The following is a 23,870-nucleotide window of genomic DNA, read 5'->3' as shown; positions in this document are numbered from 1 at the left end:
AAGTCCTATGCGCAGGAGCTTGAAGTTCTGACCCTACCACATCATACAAATGGGCAGATTGTATATTTGTGACTAGGTGTATTAACTTTGTTATGGGGATTAAAAACTTACTGTGCTTTGTGTATTAGTCCCCCTTCCCTCTGTCTAACTTTGAGCTACATGACAGATGGCACAATGTGGCCCTCTCCGTTGTCCATTGTGGTTGTTTCTGCACATTTGGTTTAGCACCGGACATTAGTGCTTCCTTCGCATTTAGAATCCCTAAACTAGGAACTCTAGAAAATGTTTTTAAAAGTTAGAGAGAATGGAGCTGGCGGACTCACTGCTTTTGTTTTCTTAATCGAGTTTAGATGTGGATCATAGCCCAGAGAGCTCCATCAGGTTGCCCAAGGGCTTCTGTGCACTCGGCGGTATTCCCTGGGAGCAACATTCCCACACAGTCTCACAAATTGTTCTTGAAACCTCTCCAAGTTTCCAAACTGGTTCACATTGCAGTATGGAGAACACTTATTCATGGAAATATGGCCAAAGGTCCACACGCCACATGGAACTAATTGAGCAATTCACTGGAGAGTGGCCAGTTTCCTTAATAAAATATCAGCAATCTTAAGTACACTTTTATCAAACGTGTGCATATTCCTATGCATCTACTTGGAGTCAAGTGCCTAAATGTAAACATCTGTTGCTAAGAAGGAGGCAGGTGAAGAAATAAAAAGAATAGTACAGGATGTTAAAATCCTATGGCTGGACATAGCCAGTCTTAGCCATAACTCTGCGGCTTCTAAAAGTGCATCCTGCCTTTGGAGGCCTTGGGAACATCACATAACATGGAAATGTCTCATGATCTCCAGAGGGTATTAAAATGGGTGCTGTTTATGAAATAATACATCTTTGGCTAGATAAACATACCTTAAACTTTCCTTCCTTCTTTTGCTTCTTACAAAGCCATTTCCCTTGAAAATTAGATGTTTACTAAAATTCTTGCTGTTATCTATTCAATTTATATACTGCCCTTTATCAAAAGAGCCCTGGGTGGTGTACGACAATAAGAACACATTGCAGAGCATCAATAATAAAAACATAATGAAAAGCATAACAACGAACATCACCATAATAAAATAATCATGATGTTTACTTCTCGTTATTCATGGGTATATTTAAATGGATATATTGTAATTTTTGCAGTCTGGTTCTTTGCATTGCTATTAACTATTTAGAAAGACTGTTGAAGCATGTTCTCTATAAACTGAGAGGAGCCCCCCCTCAAGCTGAACAAACAGGCATTTGTGTGAAATTGGAGTGGTGGTCTCTTTGGAAGGACCCTGTGATTAATTTCATGCACAATTGCCTCTTCCTTAAAGCCTGGAGATCCATGCCGTAAGGAGAAACCCAACATTCCTAATATTCCTCTCTGCCATACCAAGAGCCTTGCCAAGCTGTTGTATCATTGTGCAGAGCACAAGGAAGCCCTACTAGGCAGTATCTATACCAGGCATCCCCAAACTTCGGCCCTCCAGATGTTTTGGACTACAATTCCCATCATCCCTGACCACTGGTCCTCTTAGCTAGGTATCATGGGAGTTGTAGGCCAAAACATCTGGAGGGCCGCAGTTTGGGGATGCCTGATCTATACATTCATCCCTTTCCCTCTTTCTTTGTTCCCTCAAACATGGATGCTGGGTAACTAGGGCTGAAGCTTGGATGTGATAGAGAAGCTCACATACGGGAAAGGGGATTTGGGGGGGGTGCAGTGGGGAGGAGGTAGGCTGAGCCCTGTCACCATCTACCAAAGCATAAGGCTGCTTCTCACAGCAATTGAGTTTGCTGCAGTTACAAAGGTGTTTTCCATAATAAACACATTATTATTTATTATTCCATAATAAACATATCTGACATTCAGATGTAATGTCAAATCAAGTTACAGGTAGGTAGCCGTGTTGGTCTGGATCGAAGTAAAATAAAAAAAATTCCTTCAGTAGCACCTTAAAGACCAACTAAGTTTTTATTTTGGTATGAGCTTTCGTGTGCATGCACACTTCTTCAGATACCAAATCAAATCAAGGTTTTGGTTCTACGGGAATGGAACCTAATGGACCTTTGATTTCAGGTTCTTTCTCCTCCTATTGCATTATGCAATCTCCTCCACCACCCCCTCTTGCTGATTTGTGGCAAACCATAGATTACCATGTTTACCACTGTTCGGTCCTGGTTTACTAGGCTAAATTACAATCAGTTTTGAGTCTAGTATGTCTCTTACCAATGTATGTAGTTCTCTACAGCTCTCTTCTAAGCCTCACAGCAATGCTGCACAAAGGGTCAGGCTCAGAGAGAAAGTGACCAGCACAAGGTTGTCCAGCAAGTTTCCAGGCTCAAGAGGATGTGTGTCTCCCTGGTTCAAGATTAGGGATAAAGAACCATTGGCTCTCCAGGTGCTGTTGGACTACAGCTCCCATCAGCCCCTGCCAGCAAAACAAGGGGTTATGGGAGTTGCAGTCCAACAAAATTAGCCATATGTGTTCACTGTTCCTGTTCTAGGCCGACACCCTAAACCAGGGTGGGGAACTGGATCTGGTAGCAGGCCAGATTCTTTGAAATATACTCGGAGTCAAGAGTGAATTTCATGCTCTTTATTCAGCTCATAGTCATCAAGGAGGAGAAGAGAAGACGAATGGCTCTTTTCCCAAAACCATCTGCTTATATACATTATTTACACAATGGGCCTTGCGTGATTGGCTACTTCAGGGCTACACCTGTGGGCCAATTATATTGTGGATTGACTTTTGCCTGCAGCCTGATTGGCTGCTCCTACAGGCCAATCAGGTAGCAGATTCACTTCTGCCAGCCGCCTGATTGGCTGCTCCAGCAGGCCAATCAGGTTGCGGATTCACTTCCACCTGGCGTTGGATTGGGTAGCTCCCGCTGATTCTGAATCCTATTGTTCTAGGATTCAGCTCAGTACATAACATTCTTCCTTCCCTCACCACTTGTGGGTCAGCTTTGAGGGGTGGGCAGTGCCAACCACCTGTCATTCATCTGACACCATTATGACTTCATATGGCAACTTGAAAGGGGCTCCTTTTGAAGTCCATTTCAATACAAAACTGCTTGCAAATGGACTTTCAAAGGCAGTGTCTCACTACACTGATCAGCTAATGGGCACTAAGAGGCATCACTTTGAAGTGCGTTTCAAAAAGTTTTCAATGCAAACTGCTTCAAACTGACTTTTAGGTGATGGCAGCCACGCCTTTGCTTTCCTCTCACCTGACATCACATATGACATCAAGGGTGGGGCAGGTGGGCATGGTTTGGGGGAAATAGCCATGCACTAAACACAATAGCATGCTCCCACATTTTTTAAAAAAGCTACATGGGCATCTGTCGGTACATGCTCATGGAAAAATCCCCATTTGCTTGCAATCAATTTCTAGTTGCTATCTTACATAACCATTAGAATCATAGAATCATAGAGTTGGAAGAGACCACAAGGGCCATCCAGTCCAACCCCCTGCCAAGCAGGAAACACCATCAAAGCATTCTTGACATATGCCTGCCAAGCCTCTGCTTAAAGACCTCCAAAGATGGAGACTCCACCACACTCCTTGGTAGCAAATTCCACTGCCGAACAGCTGTATTCTTAAATCAGATTTAATGTTTTTCATTTGTTAAACATAGTATAACAGACAATTGATCGGATAGGGCTGTGCTTTTGTACCATTTCAGAGTCTCCCATCCTCCACAAATCGTTTTGCCCATTCATAACTGGGAACCAAAGGATGAACCTACTAAAGAAGATGAGATTGGACCTTTGGTGGAGCACATATACCAGGTAAACAGGCATATGCAAATGAACCATTGACTTCCAAGAGATTTGTTTGTATAATGTTCCATAGACAATCCATGAAATTATTCTCTGCCAGCATTTGGGTGCTAGATGGGGATTTTGGCCAGCCAGCAACATTTAGCATGCAGCAATGCTGAGTGAACATCTGAGCTGTTTGTGAGACATGCCTCTGTCATTTTCAAGCACAGCCACCACAAAAACCACAAAAAGTGAAGTTGCCTTGGCAAGGTTGAAATTGACAGAATTGTATGTGGAACCAGGTGATACACACATGTATGTCAAGAGGTATCCGATATTAATAACAGGAAATTATATTAGAATAAAGATTGTTTTTAAGCTTGAAAACCATGCCTTTGAACATCACACACAAACACACCTATCAAAAAAACTCTTTCCCCACTTCTTGAAACCTGAAAAGGAGCCAGTCCACTCTGGGTCATCTTCCAACCAAATTAATCTGAACATGGGTGAGACTTCCCCACCCTTCACAACGCTCCTGCCCCAGATATGGCCACATTCAGCTGGGAGCAAGAAGTATCAATGGAACTCAATTGGGTGTGTGAGCCCTTTGAAAAACATCACTGGGCATTAGGGAATGAGGAGGGCTCTATAATGGGAATACAGAGCCTGTGACTCTCCAGATGTTGACAGACTCCAACTCCCATCATTCCTGACCACCAACTTAGATCTCAATTGGGAAAAGAATGACCCAGCTCTGTTTACACAGCCAGAGTTGAAAAGAGGAGCCAGCAAGAAAGTCGTTTGGCACAAAAGCTACACAAAAGGCCAAGAGAATTTATAGGCTGTGAGCAATTACCCAGGAGAAAGTTGGCATGCCATGAAGAGAGCTGTGAGGACATAGGATTGCTAGGTAGAATCAAGTGCCTGGCAAGGGAATTCAGCTGGTTTTGGCTTCTGTCGCCACACCATTGCAACCTGCAACAAGCACCAGAAAACATTGGGAAAGGGGAGGGGCAGAATTGATATGAACGAACAAGCTGTATCTTGGGCTGCAGGATTCCAGTTCAATTTATTCTCCTCTTTGTGTGTGTCTACTCCATAGTTGCAGAACATTGGGCCAAGTGCCATCAATGATACAGTCTTGTATGTGGAATGGCCAGTTCTGAGCAGAAAGGAATTCCTTCTTTACATCCTTCACATTCAGACACATGGACCACTGCAATGTCAAACAAGCTCTGCAATCAATAGTTTGGAAATAAAGGTAGGAAACTTACATGGAGTTTCTTGGTTCACCTATATGGAGCAACTGTTTATTTTATCAAACTTCCAACCAGGACTCTGCGATCATCATCTGAGGCCCTTCTTTGTGTGCCTCCTCCGCAAGAGGTCTGGAGGGTGGCAACACGAGAATGGGCCTTTTCTGCAGTGGCTCCCAGTTTTTGGAGTGCTCTCCCCAGGAAGGCTCATCTTTAGGTGCCAGGCAAAAACATTCCTCTTCTTTCCAGGCCTTTGGCCAATTAAATAATTCACCTATTTCTCCCTTTCTAAAACAATATGTGAGCTGAAACATAACCATCATTTGAAATACAAAAGCTTCTCTGAATTTTGCAACACAGTTCTCAAGCCAAGCAACATGCATTAAAATGCATGTATTGGTGAAAATAACATGCAAAAATGTATTAGGGAGGAAATGCATACAAAAATGCGGGTGTTGGACAAAATTGCATACAAAAAATGGTATATTAGGAGAAATTCACACTTTAATGCTGATGAAGTTTCATTTATTTATTTGTTTATTTTATTTATTTAATTTCTATACCACTTTATATTTTCAAGAAAAATCCCAAAACGGTTTACTGCATATTAAATCAATAAAACATAATAAAACAACCTGAAGAAAGTCAAATATATACAGTCAAAGCAACATAACAGAAAACAAAAAAATTATCTTAAAGATTTCACAATAAAACGTTACAAAGGAGCTCAACTACAGAATACATATTTAACATAGTAGGGCTGGGTGAGTGTAGGCCCCACTCCCTAGCCCAGGTGGAAAAGGACTTGCAGAGAGCGGCCTTCACGCCTTACAGCCGGGCAGCGCCGTCTTAAGTGCCCCTGTCGCCATGGTGCGCCGGATCTCTCCGGCACCCTTCCGCCCCATTTCCCAACGCGGTGGGCACGGCGCTGCTGCGCGGCGGGCGGGCGGGCAGACACAGCACAATCTCTCCGGCGCCCTCCCGCCCCGTTTCCCAGCGCGGTGGGCAGGTGGGCGCCGCGCGCAGCAGACCGGCCGGCCAGCAGGCGGGTGCAGCTCGCGGCGCCCTCCTGGCGGGCCGGCGCCATGGTGCCCTGCGCCACCGGGGGTCTACGATGAGCCGGCCCTGCAGCCGAGCGATGTTCCTCTGGCCTCACGAGAACTTTTTCCCCAAAAAATAATTGCAAAGTGATGTGGAAATGTGGAGAACTGAATTTAAAACCAAAAAAAAATGAGAAACTAAGAGAAACTGCCCCTCCCTCCCTGTCACATGAAGCAGGTCTTTGCCTCTCTCTTTTTACTTCCCCCAGCCATGCCTTTTTCTTTTTGCTTTTCTTCTTTCTGTCATGTGTGATGTATTCTAAACTGTATTATTATCTTCATTGTTCTCCCACAAGATCTTACCAGTTGTTTGTTTCCTGGAGTAATGTCAGGACCACTTCTATTGCCAGCGTCGTCATATGAGCTATATAATGTTTTGCTTTAATTTGTTCAGCCCTGGTGAAAAATTGCACATTTATTCTAGTCGCACGACTCACATCAGAAAACAATTTCTCTCTGCTTCTTCCAAAGTTGACGTCCTCCTTATGTTGCAGAGGAGCAAAAAAGAGAGAGAGAGAGAGTCTAAAATATTTTTATTGTAATTATGAACAAAAAAAATGACATATCAACAAAAACAAATGTAAGTTCTAAGATTTATTCTACAAATGTTATATTTGGAGACATTCATCCAAAGGTGCCCTACCCCACATTGCAGTGCAGAAGACCTCAGTTGGAATAATTCATTTCCCATAAAGTAAAAAAAACACACACAAAACCTGATCCTGATCATACCAGACGTATTTACTGCTACCAAAAAATATTAACAACTACCCACAAGATTCCTAGAAATCAGTAGTAAATTTCTGCCTGGATGGCAATAAATGGAACCCTAAGCCCAGGAGTTTAATTAAAGCAAAATATCATCATGAAAGTTATTCAGATGGCAAAAGAAACAAACCAATCCTGTTATCTAGCCTTTAAAACAAAATATTTTATAGTATCCTTCCTGGCTGTAGTTAATCCTCTTGCTAGCTGAAGAGGGCAAAGTATCAGCTCTCACGGTAGAGCTGTTAAACGAAAAGAAGAAAAGTCAAACCCAAGATCTCTGTTAGAGAGCAATTGCAGAGTTTGCTTCACAGCTCTTTCTTCTTTCCCTTTGCAGTTTGCTGTCCCAGAGGACACTCCAGAACTCGCTGCTTTTTTGCGCAACTCCTCCATTCCCCACTATGTTGGACGGAGGGAAGCCAAAGTGGTGGAGCATCAAAAGAACTCTGCAAAAGTTCTGGTGAGATGAATGAAAGTTACAGTGGCGCACACTGAAGACTTTTGTGTGCAGTCTTAAGGATGAGTGGGGGGTGGGCTGTTATTATTCTAGGGGTGGTATGACCAGCGACAACTGCACTTCCCTTCATGTTCGGGGGAGTATGCTATGAGCTTTAAGTGCCTGTTTTTACACGGAGAAAGAACCAGAAGCAGAAACACTTATGTAATAGTTTATGGTCTACCACATATAACTACGGCTTGTCTGAACGAACATCTGGCCATTGAGCAAACAGATCTGCAGTCCTGATGACCCATTTTTAAATGGTCAAATGAATATGAAATTTCTGACAGTAACCCAAAGGTGGTGGACACCATGCGCAGTTGGAGATACTGTTGCTTCCCCGAACCATCTAAACAAAACAAAACAATCTAAATATAATCATTTCACATGTTGCCCAGGCTTCCCTCATTTTCAGGGATTTTGAAGGAGGGTCCTGGGAATTCTCGGCACCTTTAGCAAACTATAGCTTCCAAGATTCTTTGGGGAAGCCATGACTGTTTAAGTGGTACGATACTGCTTTAAAGGTATAGTGCAGACGGGGCCACTTGCAGCAGGAAGGTCAGGGTGAAATGGGCATGGCCAGTACACATCTATCCATCCTCCTCCCCAGTTTGAGTTTTCACGTATTATTTTTTGAACACTAGGATAGCGGCCAACAAGAAACTCTACTTATTTGTTTACCAGTTCTTCCAGATTTTTTAATAAGACCAACATTTAAGTTTTCATTTTATTTTTTCTTTAATTTGTGGGGGAGGGCAGGTGAGTTGTCCTCCCCTCATACTTTAGGGTGGATGTTTTTTCTCTCCCCCTTAGGGGTTTTTTTTTTCATTTTGCAAAGCTTGAGATTGCACCAAGTCTATTGGTATCTCCCCTTTGTGCCATTTTGGCTGCATAGAGTTTGCCACTCACCCCTGAATTTTGCAAACAGGGGGAATGATTTGGAGCAGGGGGAAGAGCTCAACAACCCTTCTGTCCAGATTCTCACTGTTTGAAATATGGCAACCCTAGGAAAGAAATGCAAGAGAAAAATCTTAAATCAGTTATTGGTTTAATTTGGCAGTACTGTACGAAAATCCAATCTTCTTACAGTTCTCTTGGTTTCTTATTCTAATTGCCAGAGCCAAACTAAAATGTATTCTAAATTCCATGGAGGCCACCTTTTGTAAAATATTACCACTCAGCCGTAAAAACTGTTAATGCTCATTATCTGTTATCTCTCACAATGACTAGCCTGCCTGTTCGCCAGTACAGATTCAACAACTGCAAATGCTTAGCCCCCGTGTTAACTGTGTGTGGGATCTGCATTTTATATAGTAAAAACAAACAGAACCAGATCTTTTATTCAGTAGTTTGCTCCAACTACTATTGTGCTTGGATTTAGCCCGACAGCATTAGGTACTGTGTCTCTTTCTCATGTCATCTTTTGGATAGTACTATAGAACAGAGATGATTAAAGGGAGGGAAGAGCACACCATTTTTCTCTGCTGATTACACTGGTCTCAGCATCCCCCTGCAGTACTCACTCAGGGGCTCTCGTGACAGCCTGCCTTGGTTTCTTGGGCAAGGAATGCCCCCCGTGCACAATTCCATTGTGCACATCGTGGAACATCCCCCAGCATGGAGGGAGAACAAACATATTGAATTGCTCAGAATCTTGTGTAATATTAAAGTCCATGGATTGCAGCCCATGGCTGGGATTCAGAAAAGCTACTTCTGGCAAGCCACAGGTTTTGCCTTAGCATAGTAGAATTTTTGACATATTTCCCCTCTAACAGCAAGCTCAGTGCCAAACAGTGTTTGGAATGGAGACGAGTTTCAAAAGCAGAGTTACCATATGGAAGGTGGGGGGCAGGAAGGGTTTTATGTTTCTTTGCCGGGGGGGGGGGGTTAAAACCCCTGTGAGCTCAGAAAACTAATTGCAAGGTTCTTTGGATCCTGGGCTTATAAGTTCATCCAGTTCCTGCAATATTAACAGCAAAATCACCCTTAGAATGCAAATTGCATACATCTGAAAAAAAAAACCTGGAATATCTGCTGAAGCCTTTCATTATGTGACTCTTTCTTTCATCTAGTGCGATTATGAATTGAGAAAATAATACATACCTCGCTTGCTCCTACAAGACAGAGAGATAAACAAATCAAGCTAGATTAAAGAGTGATTAAATAAGAGAAACTAAACAAACATGTCCTCTAAAACATTGCCTTGTAGTAAATTCTGTATAATCAAGGCCCTGCTGAGGAAGTGGATGGGAGCTGAGAAAACACAAGTTGAGAAAACACAATCTCTCATTCAGTTCTCCTGGAGAACTGAACGTCTATGTAACGCCATGTAATTTTTCTGTACAAATTTAATTTCACGCTGCCATTTAGGGAGTTAGCAAACCAAAGCATCCAGGTTCCTCTTCTAAGATACAATTGTGCAGAAAGAGCATCATTACACAGAAATGAAGGGCCCCTCCAGACTGTTGTTTTATTGCGGGTGTAGTCTCTGACATGTTCTTGCAAACAATTAGTTCACATATGACTACGCCTACAGCATCATGAGCACAAATCATCATGATTGTGCAATAAAAAAGATGCTTGGAAGAGCTCTAACATTAAAGTGTTAATTTCAGTGTCGGCAGGGGGGTGGGGTGGTCAGGGATAACATAAAAGCTCTACAACTTGGTGTTTATTGTGCCATAATATATGTATGTATGTTGCAGGTATCTTCCTTTGTGCCCTTCAATTGATCCTCACTTCCAGCTGATCAGCTCTCAGTGTCACTAACTTAACCTTGTTACTGATAATTCTTATCATAAACCTCATCAGTAGTCTTAGCCTAACTAAGCCAATTAGAGGACCCATCCATATATGTTTCATGATTTCCACACACAAGGTTTTCACCCAAGGGGTGCATTGGAGTCCACCATAATGGAGACCCTACTAAAATTCAACCCCCACAAATATGTTGTTTCCTCATTTTTAAAGTTTACATGGGATTTTTGTTTAAAAAAGAAAAATGAAACCATGAGAGTATTGTGTTGAACGAAATCTGCTAATTCCCCACTGCGGAAACCTAGGTTCTACACAAGTGTCTCCAAGGAAACATAGATTCAATTCTTATGACTATATATGCATTTTAACTAATTCGTGTGTGTTTTTTTTAAAAAAGGGGGGGAACCAAATTCAGTCTATTTTTTCCTTTCAAAAAATGAAAACGCATCTTGCTGGGAATGTACATTGCATGCAGGACACACTGTTCGTTAATGCACTTCTCTAGATCCCAAAAGATAGTTAGAATGCCGTATTGTTTCCTGTACAGAATTGCACAAATGTGGAGTGTTTGGTGATAACTTGTTCAGTGGGTCTCTTAGAAAGAGGGAAAAGTGCTGCACTGAAAATACGGTCTCGTTTGTGGGCTTCAACATTTCTACAGGTAAGAAAATGCAAGCTAAAATATTGGGAAATGTTTCAATTTTGTGTATTGTATGTGTATTATGTACTGCAAAATGAAGCTTCCCTCTGGCTTCTAAAATCATAGCTACAGGCTGCTTCCAGACTGGAGTAGGGAAACAGCTGCCCTCCACATGGCTGGGGCTGTATAACATCAGTACAGGCACTTACCTAAAGGAAAAGGAGGCCGGCAATCTATTTCATCTCTGTAGGTCTCCAGCAAGGGCAGGGTCCTGTAATGTACTTTGGCGGCAGAAGATCAAATAAAGGAACTTAGCTACTGTCTTAGTAAGCTCCTGGTTATGGCAACGTGATTGTACTAGCCTACTTGTTTTGAATGTTTGTGAGTGTTTGTGTGGATGATGCCAATAAAGGTCTTGATTGATTGATGGGAGCTGTAGTCCAACACCATCTGGAGAACTGTAGGTTCCCCATACTTGTCCTGGGCCTGAATGATACTAGAAATCTCATCTCCTCCAATTAAACCCCAATTCAAGTGTGTAAAGGCGAAAGTGAACTTCAGAACACCAGTCTTCCCTTCTGTGTCCAGTTTGGCTTGCTCTATGCCTGAGGGCCAAGTCTCAAGCTTGGGGTAAATTTCCTACCTCAATTTTTAGCATTATCTGTAAAACAATGCATGCCTCTTTTATATGTGCCACATTTCAACTTTCTAACCAATGTTGAAAATACCTTTGGCAATCCCTTTCAAACCAAGGTGAGAGAGTCAATTGTCTCACTTGCACATTTCGCTAGTAACAAGCTGCTCTGGGTTGTGCCATTCAGAAACCTTTGAGGTTTCTGGATGGTGTGGGCACAGCTTAACCGTTTGGGGAATGCAGTCTCAGCCCCACCCTTTGAGAGAAATGTTTATGAATTCTCCACTAGAGTTTTCCTGTAAACAGCATGCTAGGACATAATGTAACGTGTGGCACTGCCTTCAAATTATGATCCTCAGGAAAGATCAGGGACCAGTAATAGATGCTATGGTGGTCTGGTGGTGCTCACCTGCTCTCTCAACAGCTAAGCCTCTGAAGTGGGCAGGGAGGTCAGCATGGTGCAAACACCACCAGCAATATCAGTCTGGCACTCTTGATGGTGCATTTGCACTGCGCTCATCTCACCAGTGCACCTCTTCTCCTCTCAGTAAGCAGCAGTGACTCAGCTGTTGGGAGCTCAGGTGGGACCACAGCAGGGGTCCCCAAACTACGGCCCCCGGGCCGGATGCGGCCCAATTGGCCTCCCAATCCGGCCTGCGACGACCCCCGCCGCCTGCTGCCGCCGCCAGCTCTTACGGCGTGCGGCGCGGCGACGATCTTCAAAATCGGCAAAAAATCGCCGAAAATCCTTTGTGCGCATGCGTATGGGCCTCTCCCGACCCAGAAGAGGTCATTTCCGATGCACTTCCGGTTCGGGGGAGGCCCATACGCATGCGCACAAGCGATTTTCGGCGATTTTCCCCCGACCGTGTGCGTGTGCGCATGCGCACGGGCGCGCACTCCCCCGCCCTCCGGCCCACCGCGCGGTCGGCGCGGCAAGTCTGGGGACCCCTGGACCACAGCATCCACTACTGGCAGAGACCTGTGTCATACAGGTAGATCCAGCAGCAACATGCCCTTTGAGGCAGCCAGAATTGCCCTCATCTGCATAAGCTGAAATGCTTCAGGGATCACATAACCTGAATGAATGCATCCGATTCCCCCAGATTTGCCTTACGCAGTTGCCTGTCTAACCAACTATCTGTGCAAAATGTCTGATAATGGAATTTTTAAAAGAGAAGCACTTTTCTTCTTCTTCTTCTTCTTCTTCTTCTTCTTCTTCTTCTTCTTCTTCTTCTTCTTCTTCTTCTTCTTCTAACAACCCTATGTCGTTCAACATGACATGAAACAAAATAATAGAACATCAGCTTCTCCTTCCAGATACAAAAGTGTAATCCTGCTGAGTATTTAATCCATTGTGATTTATTTATTTTTTTGGAATAAAGAACACATGCTTCATTTCAATGAGTGAATAAATTATATAGATTTTTTTAAATAATAATAATAATGAACGACTTTCTAACTTTCTGAAATATTAAAGTGACAACTGCCTCACTGCAAGTTGTAGTCTGCCGCCTTAAAGCCTAAAACGTTATCATAAACTGCAGTAATATGAAGTGATATGATTAAACATGTTTGGGTAAACAAGCAGCCTAGGGTTCCCCAATGAGCCAACAAAGATAATGAAGGCAGTTGAATCAGAGCCAAGAAAGGACAGGATAGTTTCTGGCTTTCCTTCAAAGCTTGAATGCAAACAAGAACATATGTTAAATTTTGTAGTCAGCCTTGCTGAACCAGCAAATCATCAATTGCTTAATTCATACAAAAAAAGAAATAGCCTTATTTGGAAAGACTACATTGTGTTTCCACTATGGCTTCCATTAGCTTTCCATCTATGTAATTTATGACCTATCTGATGTGTTTATAAAATAAACTCTAGTCAAAGAGGCAAACTGTACTTTGCATGCAAACATATGGGTCGATGCCCTGATCAGCAACTTGAGGGAGCTGTGATTTTGAATAGGGAAGCAGCAGGAAGAGGGGTGTTTAATATTTTCTCCACCCCCTACATTTCAGGGAGGCAGAGCTGCTTTCAGGGAGATTTGGAGTTGAGAAGATATGGAGAAGGACATGATAAGGCAACTCCTTCTCCATTCAAAAGGGCAGCTCCAGAAACTGCTTTTCTGAACATAAATCATTGATGTAGTTTGCCCCTAACTTGACACTGTTCTGCCTTTTACAAACAACATTTGTGTGCAATTATCTCTCACAATGCCATCCTAAATGCAATTTTTGAAATAATAATCTCAAAGTATTGCATGGCTTATATTACATGGCATTTGTTCAGGGTCATTTTCTTGGTTCCTACTAGTTGGATCTCAAGCTGGGAAGGAGTGCTAATGAATTCCCAAAGTGTGCGTTTAAATGGCAACAACACATTTCTCACTTTCCTCCATCTAAATGTGCCAGACATCAGAGGAAATGAGGTGTAACCTCCCCCTCTTTTCAGTGAAGCAGGACTAACATTATTACAATAACATGATCAGAAAATGTTGTTTCACAGTGTGCTTCAGTTTGGGGAGCAAAGTTCAGAACTACCACAAGACCTCAATTAAGGAACATTGATTTTTGTCCCGTATTAGAAGGTTGATGGTGTTGCCAGAAGAACACAAGAAGATCCCTACTGGATCAGGCCAAAGGATCTAGTGCACCTTCCTGTTCTCACTGTGGCCAAACCAGAAGCCTCTCGGAAGCAGGATCCAAGGGCAATAGCACTCTCTCCACTTGTAATTCCAAGCAACTTGTATTCCCTCCTGAAAGGGGCGGCTTTCCCTCAAACATAACTCAGCAAGATGAAGTTCTCTGAGGCTAGCTCTTCTGGTGTTTCAAAGGTTGGAACATCATTCAGATCCTCTTGAGAGGAAAATAGGAACCCTACTTGATGCAGTCAACTGTTCCAACTGGCTAAAATAACGTCTTTTCTTCCTCCTCTTTCAACATTCCCACCTGCAAGCCAGATGCATGTTTCTCTCTCTTTCTCTCTCTTTTTTGTCCTTATATGTCTCGCTTGGCCTCCACCTCTGTATCTGTTGGAGTGGGTTATTGACTTCTGCTGTTGTGCCTCATTGGGACCAAAGCAGGCACCATCATCCATCAACATGCCTACCAAGAACTCGTTAAATTGTTTTTCACTACTTAGGTGGGCCAGGAGGTTGATGTGCTTTCCAAATTACCTCTGCATGAGTCTGGCCCGTATGCAGGCAGTTACTGTTCTCAGTGTGCGTTGGAAGTGCTTAACTCTCTTGAATCCAGGCACCCATGTGTTTTTCATTTGCCAAAACTCTAAGGGTCAGAATTTTCAACACCCCAATAGAAGGTGTATATGTTTGAACATACCTAGGTTAGGGTGTTGGTCCTCCTGAGAGTGATAAAGATACGAGTGCAACTGTAAGCGGAGACCATGAAGCTCTCTAGATCACTGAACCACTGGAACGCAGCTCTGTGATCACAGTGCCGAAGAGGGTGGGAGGAAACACATTTTATATTTGTTCTAGCAACATGCTACCCATTAATACATGGGTAAGGGCAACTGCCCCTGCTTCAACAGGTGGGTAGCTCAGTTGCTTACAGCATGATGCTGATTAACACCAAGGTTGCAGGTTTAATTTCCGTAAGGAACAGCTGCCTAGTCCAACTTGATGATTCTTTTATTCTATGATACTAGGTCCTGCCTACTCAATGTCCACACATTTAGTGCAAACATCTGCAATGAGGCTTCTGCTTGCATTCAGCTGAATACATGCAGACAGAGGTAGATTTAGGGCATCACAACCAGTTCCTCCCCCCTCACAGGGCGCCGAGCCAAGAGGGCACCTTGCTGCCCCCTTCCCGAAGTCTGGTATGCACTTCAGGAAGGAGGCGTGAGGCCTCTGACAAGGTCCTAGAATCCCCCTTCCTTCTTCCCAAAGCCTAGTTAGCACTTGCCCAGCTTTGGGAAGCAGATGGGAGGACTTCCAACATATATAAAAACATTAAAGAACTTCCCTATACAGGGCTGCCTTCAGATATCTTCTAAAGGTTGTATAGTTACTTATCTCCTTGGCTTGGGGGTCGCATAACTCCATACCCTCCAATATTTCTCCGATGAAAATCAGAACATCCTAAGGAAAAGCAGGACATTCTGGGATCAAATCAGAAACTGGGATGGCTTCTGTAAATCCAGGACTGTCCCTGGAAAATAGGGACACTTGGAGGGTCTGAAATTGGATATTGAAATGAGACATTGTACCACCACCCCCTCCCACTTTCAGATTCCATTCAGTGATCGAAATTGAATTCCAGAGTATGTCTTGGAGCTTTAAAAGCAACTGAGAGGATGCAGTGGCCCAAGGCACAGTTCAACTTTAAAAAAAAAGAGTCCTGGCAGATGTTAATCCCCAGGAAATACCATGTGGTGGAGTTGCTGCTAGTAAAGCAGGCTCAGCATCGAAAGAGAACCTACACTGCAGTGAAAAAAGTTTTTATTTTTTAAGTTGATGTATGTACTGTAGAGGGCCTTTGGAAATGGCTAATTCCCTTAACTGCTCATCCATCAGTTAGACACTGTGGGGTATCGCTTCATGGTCTGATAATGTCAAATTAATGAGGAAGACAGGATATGCTCTTCATTCAAAATCTCTCTATAAATTGCATGCAGTGCTGTATGTTTAGTAGCTTGCTTGGATGTGAGCAGATGAGCATATAATGCTCCCTGGGGTTGGGGGTGCTGAATTGCTTAATATAAGCTTTGGAATGAACACTCTCCAGAATTTGGAAAAAGTGGAAAGGCAGAATCTTTATAGGATCTTATAGCCAATATTTTAATGCTGCACTAGACTCTTTGAAGACTGCCATTTTCATATACGTTCATTAAACAGCCTTTCTTCATTCTTCAAATAGCTAATTCTTGGTCAAATGAAATTTCTGTTTTAAGAGTTTTAGCCAAATTGCTTCCCAAAGGAAATACAGCAGAACTATAAATAAATATTTTGGTTAATCATCATCTTCATCATCATCCCCCACCCGCTCTGTGCGGCTTCCAGCAAAATATAAAAACATGATAAAACGTCAAAACTTCCCAATACAGGGCTACCTTCAGATGTCTTCTAAAAGTTGTATATAGTTGTTTATGCAATAGTATATAGAGGGTAACCAATCAGAATGGAAAACATGTGTATAAAATGATTAGGGGGTTGTTAAAGGAGGGAAATTACCCTCTCCTTTTGGGCCAAAAAGTAGACTTTTAAGTTGAAGGCAAGTAGTTAATAGAGCTCCTTAAGGACAAGTGTGAGACCCATTTTATTTTTGGGAATGGAAATACAAGGGAAGTAGAAGTACATTGATGACATTTGCTGATAACCTCAAATAGGGAGGCAGTATTATTACTGCAGATGGAGGTCAAGAAATTATACAGGGCAAATGGGATGACCTCCTGAACCCAAGTAATAGAAATGGAATGAGACTGAACAGCGCAGAAATGTTATGGCCATACACTTGGGGAATAATATTAAACATTTTTGATATCATCTGGGGATTCGGTAGCTGTAAACAACAGAGAAGGGGAAAGATCTAAGAAAGAGATACACAAAAACATTGTAGGAGGTCATGTATTGGAATGGGAACTGTTGTTTTAGGTTGAAACCTCGTGGTTACACAATGGACCAAACCTGGGAATCACAGGATGGTCTCTGATTTATAAGTTACAATGCTGACATTATATTTTTGCGAAAGGGAAAACAATGTAGAAGACAGCTTTGGCTCAGCATTGCATACGATCCATTCCTGACATATCCTGTCATATGGATGGGAGATGATGCACTGAAGCAGAGTATTTCACAGCCGCCACCCCTCCTGGATCACCCTCTCCTTCCCCAGGTCTAGAATGCTTCCCTTTGTTATTTCTTTGGCCCCAAAATGTGTAGAAACCACGGGTGCTGCCGACACTTTCAGTGAGAGCTGCTTAGCTGGCTTCTTGTTATTAAAATGGAAGTAAAGAATTAGCTCTCAGCTTTGGGGAACAATGGCACATTTCTCAAAAGCACATGCCCCTTCAAATGAGAGTGTGGTTTGTATAAGGACCGCCTTCCAGTGCAAAGGTCAGGGATTAGTGTACTCATAAATCCTCTTGGTTGATGAGAGATAACATAATTTAAGGAGGCCTGCTCTGAACAGCAGCTGCAATGGCAGAAAGTATCCCTAACATAATGGGGTGGGGGGAGCAAGCTTATGCTGCCGGAAATTCCAAAGAATATAAACACTTTGCACTGATGAGATGAGAATGCTGGCCTCACTGAAATGTTATAACACAACGAGCCCCAGAATCTGTTGGTTGTGGAGCAGAGAAGGGAGATCTTCCTTCGAAACAAAGAAGAGTTTCCCAGGTGTGGGATATAGGGTGGGCAATGAAGTCTCAGAACTGGAGTTTTGCCAAAGCTGAAACCAAGATATGATAAGACAACAAAATAGGAAATGCTGTGTGTTCTGAATTATGTTCCCATTGTCTAAATTGCATCCAAAAGTAGCCTAAGGAGTATTCTGTTTGTTTTTGATTAGAAGTATACTTTCAGAATAATAGAAACCGAGGTCTCTTCTTCTTCTCCCACCCCCTTTTAAAGTTACCAAGTAAACTTTGTCCTGAGCCTGTTGTGATTCTAATTGTCAGGAAAGTGAGATTTGCATGTGGATTCAGCCCAAAACTGTGTTTGGATTGTTTCGTTAGGATAATTCAGATGCTGTGCCAATTCATTCCTCGGCCACTCAACAAGCCTGTGAGCTGCTGGTGCCAAACTATGGAGCAGCTTTTGAGAATTGCAGTCCAATCCTATCCATGTCTGAGCAGGAAAGAGCCCCACTGAGTTCAGTGGAATTTACTCCAAGGAAAGTGTGTATAGGAGGGATGGGGGGATCTGTTACCTTCCAGATATTCCTGGACTCCAACTCCCATCCGACCCAGCCAGCATGTCCAATGGTCAGGGTTTGTGAGAGTTGTAGTACAACAATATTTGGAGGATTGATGGATCTCCATCCCAGGTGGATGAGGTTCCGGGTTTCCCCTCTATAAGCCATAAGGATTTACCTGGATGCTCAGGAGGAAGGGTGGGAAATGAATTAAATAAATAACCAAAATGTTCATTTCAGTTTCTGTCTCTGAAGGAAATTGGGAAATATATCATATAGTACATCCCTGAGAAGAATCTTGTTTCAAGAAACATTGGAGGCTTTAGAACAGGGCTAAGGAAACTGGGCCTCCAGATGTTGTTGGACTACAACTCCCATCAACCTTGGCCATGTGGGGCTGATGGGAGTTGGAGTCTAGCAACATCTGGAGGGCTCCAGGCTGGCCAAGGCTGATGTACACTATGTGTGTTGATCGAAAGAAAGACGGCTATAGACTTGGTTTGCATGATCAAATCCTGGATTAATCACCCTGGCATGCATTGCCTTCTCTCCTAACCTCCTTTGCACAAGGCGGAAAAACAAACTAGTTAACCATAGCTTCTTGTTAGGTGCTAATTTAGAACTATGGTCAATGGTATCCAAACAAGCCAGGATTCATCAGGCAAACATTAGTTCAAGTGGGGAAATAAACCAGGAAGCCACTGTGAACCATAGCTTCCCACTCTGTGCACACCAGGAAACTATTGTTAACTTCCAAACAAGCCTGGGCATAAGCCGTGATTTACATGGAACTCGTGCATAGCCTGGCTTGTTAGGAAGCCACAATTTGTGCAAATGCAGCTATTATGGGGAACATGGTATAGCACATATACGGTATATACTATTTCTATAACATGAGAAGGGAGATCAAACTGATAACTCAGACTAATCAAAACATTACTTGAAAACCTCTATCTGTATTTCTTTTTTTTTTTTGTTCCAGAGGAAAAATGACCACTACTCTCTTTCCGTCAATGTGTCATTCGAAGTAAAGAAGATGCCGTACAAAGTTCAGCCAACAAAACTCCCTGAAGGAAGCCTAGCAGTGAGTAGCACAGAAAACAAATAACACACTGATGCAAAACACGTGCATTGTTTGGTCATCCTGGTTGCTGCTGTATGAAATATTTATAGATGGGAAATCCAAGATAAGTCCTTCCTGTGTTTCTTGTACAGGTCCATCCTTTGAGTACTATTTAAAGGTTATTTGTATGAGAGAGTTTAAAATAAACTGCAACGTTTGCTAGGCAGCTGAGTTTCTGTTATTATGGTGCTTAGAAGGGGGAAAGGGTTAATTTAGACAGAACTCAGTCCATACAGTTAGAGAATGGGAACCTGCGGCGATTGTCTGTAGGGCTAGGGCAAGGATGGCGAACCTTCAGCCCTCCAGATGTTGCTGGACTGTAACTCCCACCATCCCCGACCATTGGCCATGGTGGCTGGGCCTGATGGGAGCTGCAGTCCAACAGAAAGTGAAGGGTCACAGGTCTGCCAGCCCTACAGCAGGGAGGCCAAACAACTGTGACTGTCTGCTGTCATTTACCACAAGATTAGGCCCTTTGGAAATGGTAAGATTACTCCAGAACGACAGGTTTGTGCTTGTAGTCCTATGCCTCTATGATTGATTTATGTGTTCATGCTAAATATGGTTTGACCCATCTTTGCTCAGTCATAATGAGGTAGAGTTTCTGCTTGGAGAAGGAATCGGCAGCGGGGGTGGGGGGAGCAGCAAGCCAACCTCAGCTCTTCCTAATTTCATGCATCCCAGCCTGCTAACTTTATGGATTGTTGCTTCCTCGTGGGCTCTCTTGTGTTTTCTATATAAGATGTAGGACTCTGATATTGTTCTTTCACCGCCCACAAATAAATATATTTCATATAATAAACATATATGAATTAGACCTATGTGAAATATTCAGGTGTTTTCATTTTCCTTCATTTATTAAGCAGTTACCAAAAAAAATATATCCTTTTTTTCTATAAGAAAAGAAAAGCGATTAAGAAGAAATAAAAGTGACTGTGCCCACTGAACAAGAGTGGTTTCCCCTATACAGCAGGACTAGCACCATAATGAGAAAAGTATATGCAGATGGGGAGGAGTTCAGCCAATAGACAGGAATTTTTGACTAGCTCATGACTGGCTTCTCTCTTTGATGCCTACTGTACTGGGATGATTTACCTTTAGGCTCAAAAGGAAAACGTTTTGATCCTTAATATTCATTGCTCATCCAAAGAGGTTCAAAGATACCACAATCAAAGATAAATCCCGGCTCTTTCTGCTCTCCCCACCCACCTTGCATGTGTTTTGTAGCAGAAACACATGTTACTCAAAATGGCTGCTAAGTATTGTCTCCCAGCTGTTCAATTGCACTCTGCCACAGGTGATCGCCTGCTGTTCTCAGCAGGTCTCAGATGATATACTGAATAATCAGATAAGCATTTTTACAGTACTGCTTGAGAATGAAGCATATTATTCCACAGAGCTGATTTACTGCCAGATGCCCCAAAACAGCAACTGTAAACTCTTGAAAAATGAGAGTGCTTTTATGTCCTCCTAAATCTGGCCATTGGCAGTGGAGGTTTGATAACCCTGCAGCTTGGTGTGCTGTAGGCAGAAGTTCTTTTGAAGTTTCTGTTAGCAATACGTTTTCCCCCTGAAGTCAGTCAGTCCTGGATTCAGTGTTTGTCTAGGAGGGTTTATTTGGAAGGCCAAGAGTCAAAGTAAGTACAAAATTTGGAAATTCATTAACACTTCAACATAATCGTTCAGAATGATGATCCTATCCATGTGAAGTTTTCCTACTTACACTGTTTTTACAGAATCAGGGTTCAGAAATTGCCTTGAATTTGGCAATTCATTCAAGCTTCAACATTATTGTCATTCAGAATGATAATCATCATCATATTTGTTTGAAGTTTTGCTACTTATGACGTGCTTACAGAATCATGGTTAAGAACTCACCTTGACTTTGAAAATTCGTTAAAGCTTCAACATTAACTCACCTTGACTTTGAAAATTCGTTAAAGCTTCAACATTATCATCATCCAGAATGATGACCATATATACTTGATTTTTATTTATTTATTTATTTGCTACTTATGCTGTGCTTACAGAACTGAGTATTGGTGATAGCCATGACAAGGTGGTTATCCTGAAATACATGAACAAGAAGCTCCAGTGTTTCTGTCAACCAACCTTGCTATCTTGTGTCATTCACAAGGCACCACTTATCTGCAGAACAATTCTACGCTCTAGAGAAAACAGCCCTGCTGTTGTTTGTATGACCCCTTGATGAATGAAAATGAGTCAGGAGCCAAGAACTCCTGATCTTGTCAGGGGTTGTTGACTCCCATTTCAACTCACTTCAACCTAGACCACCCCTTGCGACATAAAATCAGAAGCTGACATTAATTAATGCAGGGCTTGTTGTCCCAGGATAAAAGTGTAATAAGATTCTTCCTAAATCATACCAGAGGCCCAACTTGTCCAACATTTTTCCACCAACACTGGTCCTCCAGATGTTTCTGGGAAGCTCCCAAACAGGGCATGAAGGCAATTTCCCTCCCCTGTAGTCTCCAGGAAGGTATTCCAAGGTATATTGTCTAAGGACTTGGAAGTTCAGTTAGCTGTCTTATCTCTGCTGTCTCATGCATGAATGTGTTAATTGTGTGCATTATGGATTACATGCGGTTGTGTGCCAGAAGAGACCTGCTTTGTCAGACCAATGTAGTCCTGCATCCTGTTCCCCTTAGTGGCCAGCCCATTGTCTGTGACAGTGATAGGGAACCTCTGGCCCTCCAGGCATTGAACTGCATCTCCCATCATCACAGACTATTGGATATGGACTCTGGAGGGACAAGGTTCACCACCAATGGTCTATGGAAAAACCCAAACAGGAAATCAGGGCCATAGCCCTCTATCATTGTTGTTCCCCAGTGGCTGGTACAAATGAACATAGAGAGCTGCTTCAGACTGAGTCAGACCAGTGGTCCATCTAGCTCAGTATTGTCCACACTGACAGGCAGAGATTCTCTGGGGTTTCAGGTAGGATTTCTTTCTTAGCCCTACCTGAAGATGCTAGAGATTGAACTTGGGACCTCCTGCATACAAAGCAGAGTTTTCAATATAATCAGACTAGATTTAAGTAATTGCCATTTGGGGAAGTAGATAGAGGATGATCTTGAAATACTATCATCATAGTCAACCAAAAGTAAAGTCCAAAGTAAAATATTTCATTTCCTCTGACTTTTAGTAGGATTTAAAAACACAGTTAACTTTCTATGGATTGTGCCCTTCATACATTGTTGTTGTTGTTGTTTAGTCGTTTAGTCGTGTCCGACTCTTCGTGACCCCATGGACCATAGCACGCCAGGCACTCCTGTCTTGCACTGCCTCCCGCAGTTTGGTCAAACTCATGTTCGTAGCTTCGAGAACACTGTCCAACCATCTTGTCCTCTGACGTCCCCTTCTCCTAGTGCCCTCAATCTTTCCCAACATCAGGGTCTTTTCCAAGGATTCTTCTCTTCTCATGAGGTGGCCAAAGTATTGGAGCCTCAGCTTCACGATCTGTCCTTCCAGGGAGCACTCAGGGCTGATTTCCTTAAGAATGGATAGGTTTGATCTTCTTGCAGTCCATGGGACTCTCAACAGTCTCCTCCAGCACCATAATTCAAAAGCATCAATTCTTCGGCGATCAGCCTTCTTCATGGTCCAGCTCTCACTTCCATACATCACTACTGGGAAAACCATAGCTTTAACTATACGGACCTTTGTCGGCAAGGTGATGTCTCTGCTTTTTAAGATGCTGTCTAGGTTTGTCATTGCTTTCCTCCCAAGAAGCAGGCGTCTTTTAATTTCGTGACTGCTGTCACCATCTGCAGTGATCAAGGAGCCCAAGAAGGTAAAATCTCTCACTGCCTCCATTTCTTCCCCTTCTATTTGCCAGGAGGTGATGGGACCAGTGGCCATGATCTTGGTTTTTTTGATGTTGAGCTTCAGACCATATTTTGCGCTCTCCTCTTTCACCCTCATTAAAAGGTTCTTTAATTCCTCCTCGCTTTCTGCCATCAAGGTTGTGTCATCTGCATATCTGAGGTTGTTGATATTTCTTCCGGCAATCTTAATTCCGGCTTGGGATTCATCTAGTCCAGCCTTTCGCATGATGAATTCTGCATACAAGTTAAATAAGCAGGGAGACAATATACAACCTTGTCGTACTCCTTTCCCAATTTTGAACCACTCAGTTGTTCCATATCCAGTTCTAACTGTAGCTTCTTGTCCCACATAGAGATTTCTCAGGAGACAGATGAGGTGATCAGGCACTCCCATTTCTTTAAGAACTTGCCATAGTTTGCTGTGGTCGACACAGTCAAAGGCTTTTGCATAGTCAATGAAGCAGAAGTAGACGTTTTTCTGGAACTCTCTAGCTTTCTCCATAATCCAGCGCATGTTTGCTATTTGGTCTCTGGTTCCTCTGCCCTTTCGAAATCCAGCTTGCACTT

At 42.8% G+C, this 23,870-nt stretch overlaps 1 protein-coding gene across 2 annotated transcripts in view; it reads left to right on the top strand.

Annotated features, from left to right (window-relative positions):
* The window catches only part of ITGA8 (integrin subunit alpha 8), a 124,832-nt gene that overhangs the window by 82,478 nt on the left and 18,484 nt on the right, over nucleotides 1-23,870 (top strand). Inside the window, exons 24-28 of one of the 2 annotated variants that reach the window (XM_035129658.2) lie at nucleotides 3,721-3,826; nucleotides 4,905-5,063; nucleotides 7,261-7,383; nucleotides 10,727-10,840; nucleotides 19,312-19,413. In XM_035129658.2, coding sequence (XP_034985549.2) covers nucleotides 3,721-3,826; nucleotides 4,905-5,063; nucleotides 7,261-7,383; nucleotides 10,727-10,840; nucleotides 19,312-19,413 — 604 coding nt within the window. The remainder of the gene's footprint in view (nucleotides 1-3,720; nucleotides 3,827-4,904; nucleotides 5,064-7,260; nucleotides 7,384-10,726; nucleotides 10,841-19,311; nucleotides 19,414-23,870) is intronic. The other variant, XM_060280785.1, reaches the window with a different exon arrangement.

Source organism: Zootoca vivipara, chromosome 12, assembly GCF_963506605.1.
Source record: "Zootoca vivipara chromosome 12, rZooViv1.1, whole genome shotgun sequence".
NCBI lineage: Eukaryota > Metazoa > Chordata > Lepidosauria > Squamata > Lacertidae > Zootoca > Zootoca vivipara.
Note: the sequence above shows the minus strand (reverse complement) of the source record. Positions and strands in the feature narration are given on the sequence as shown.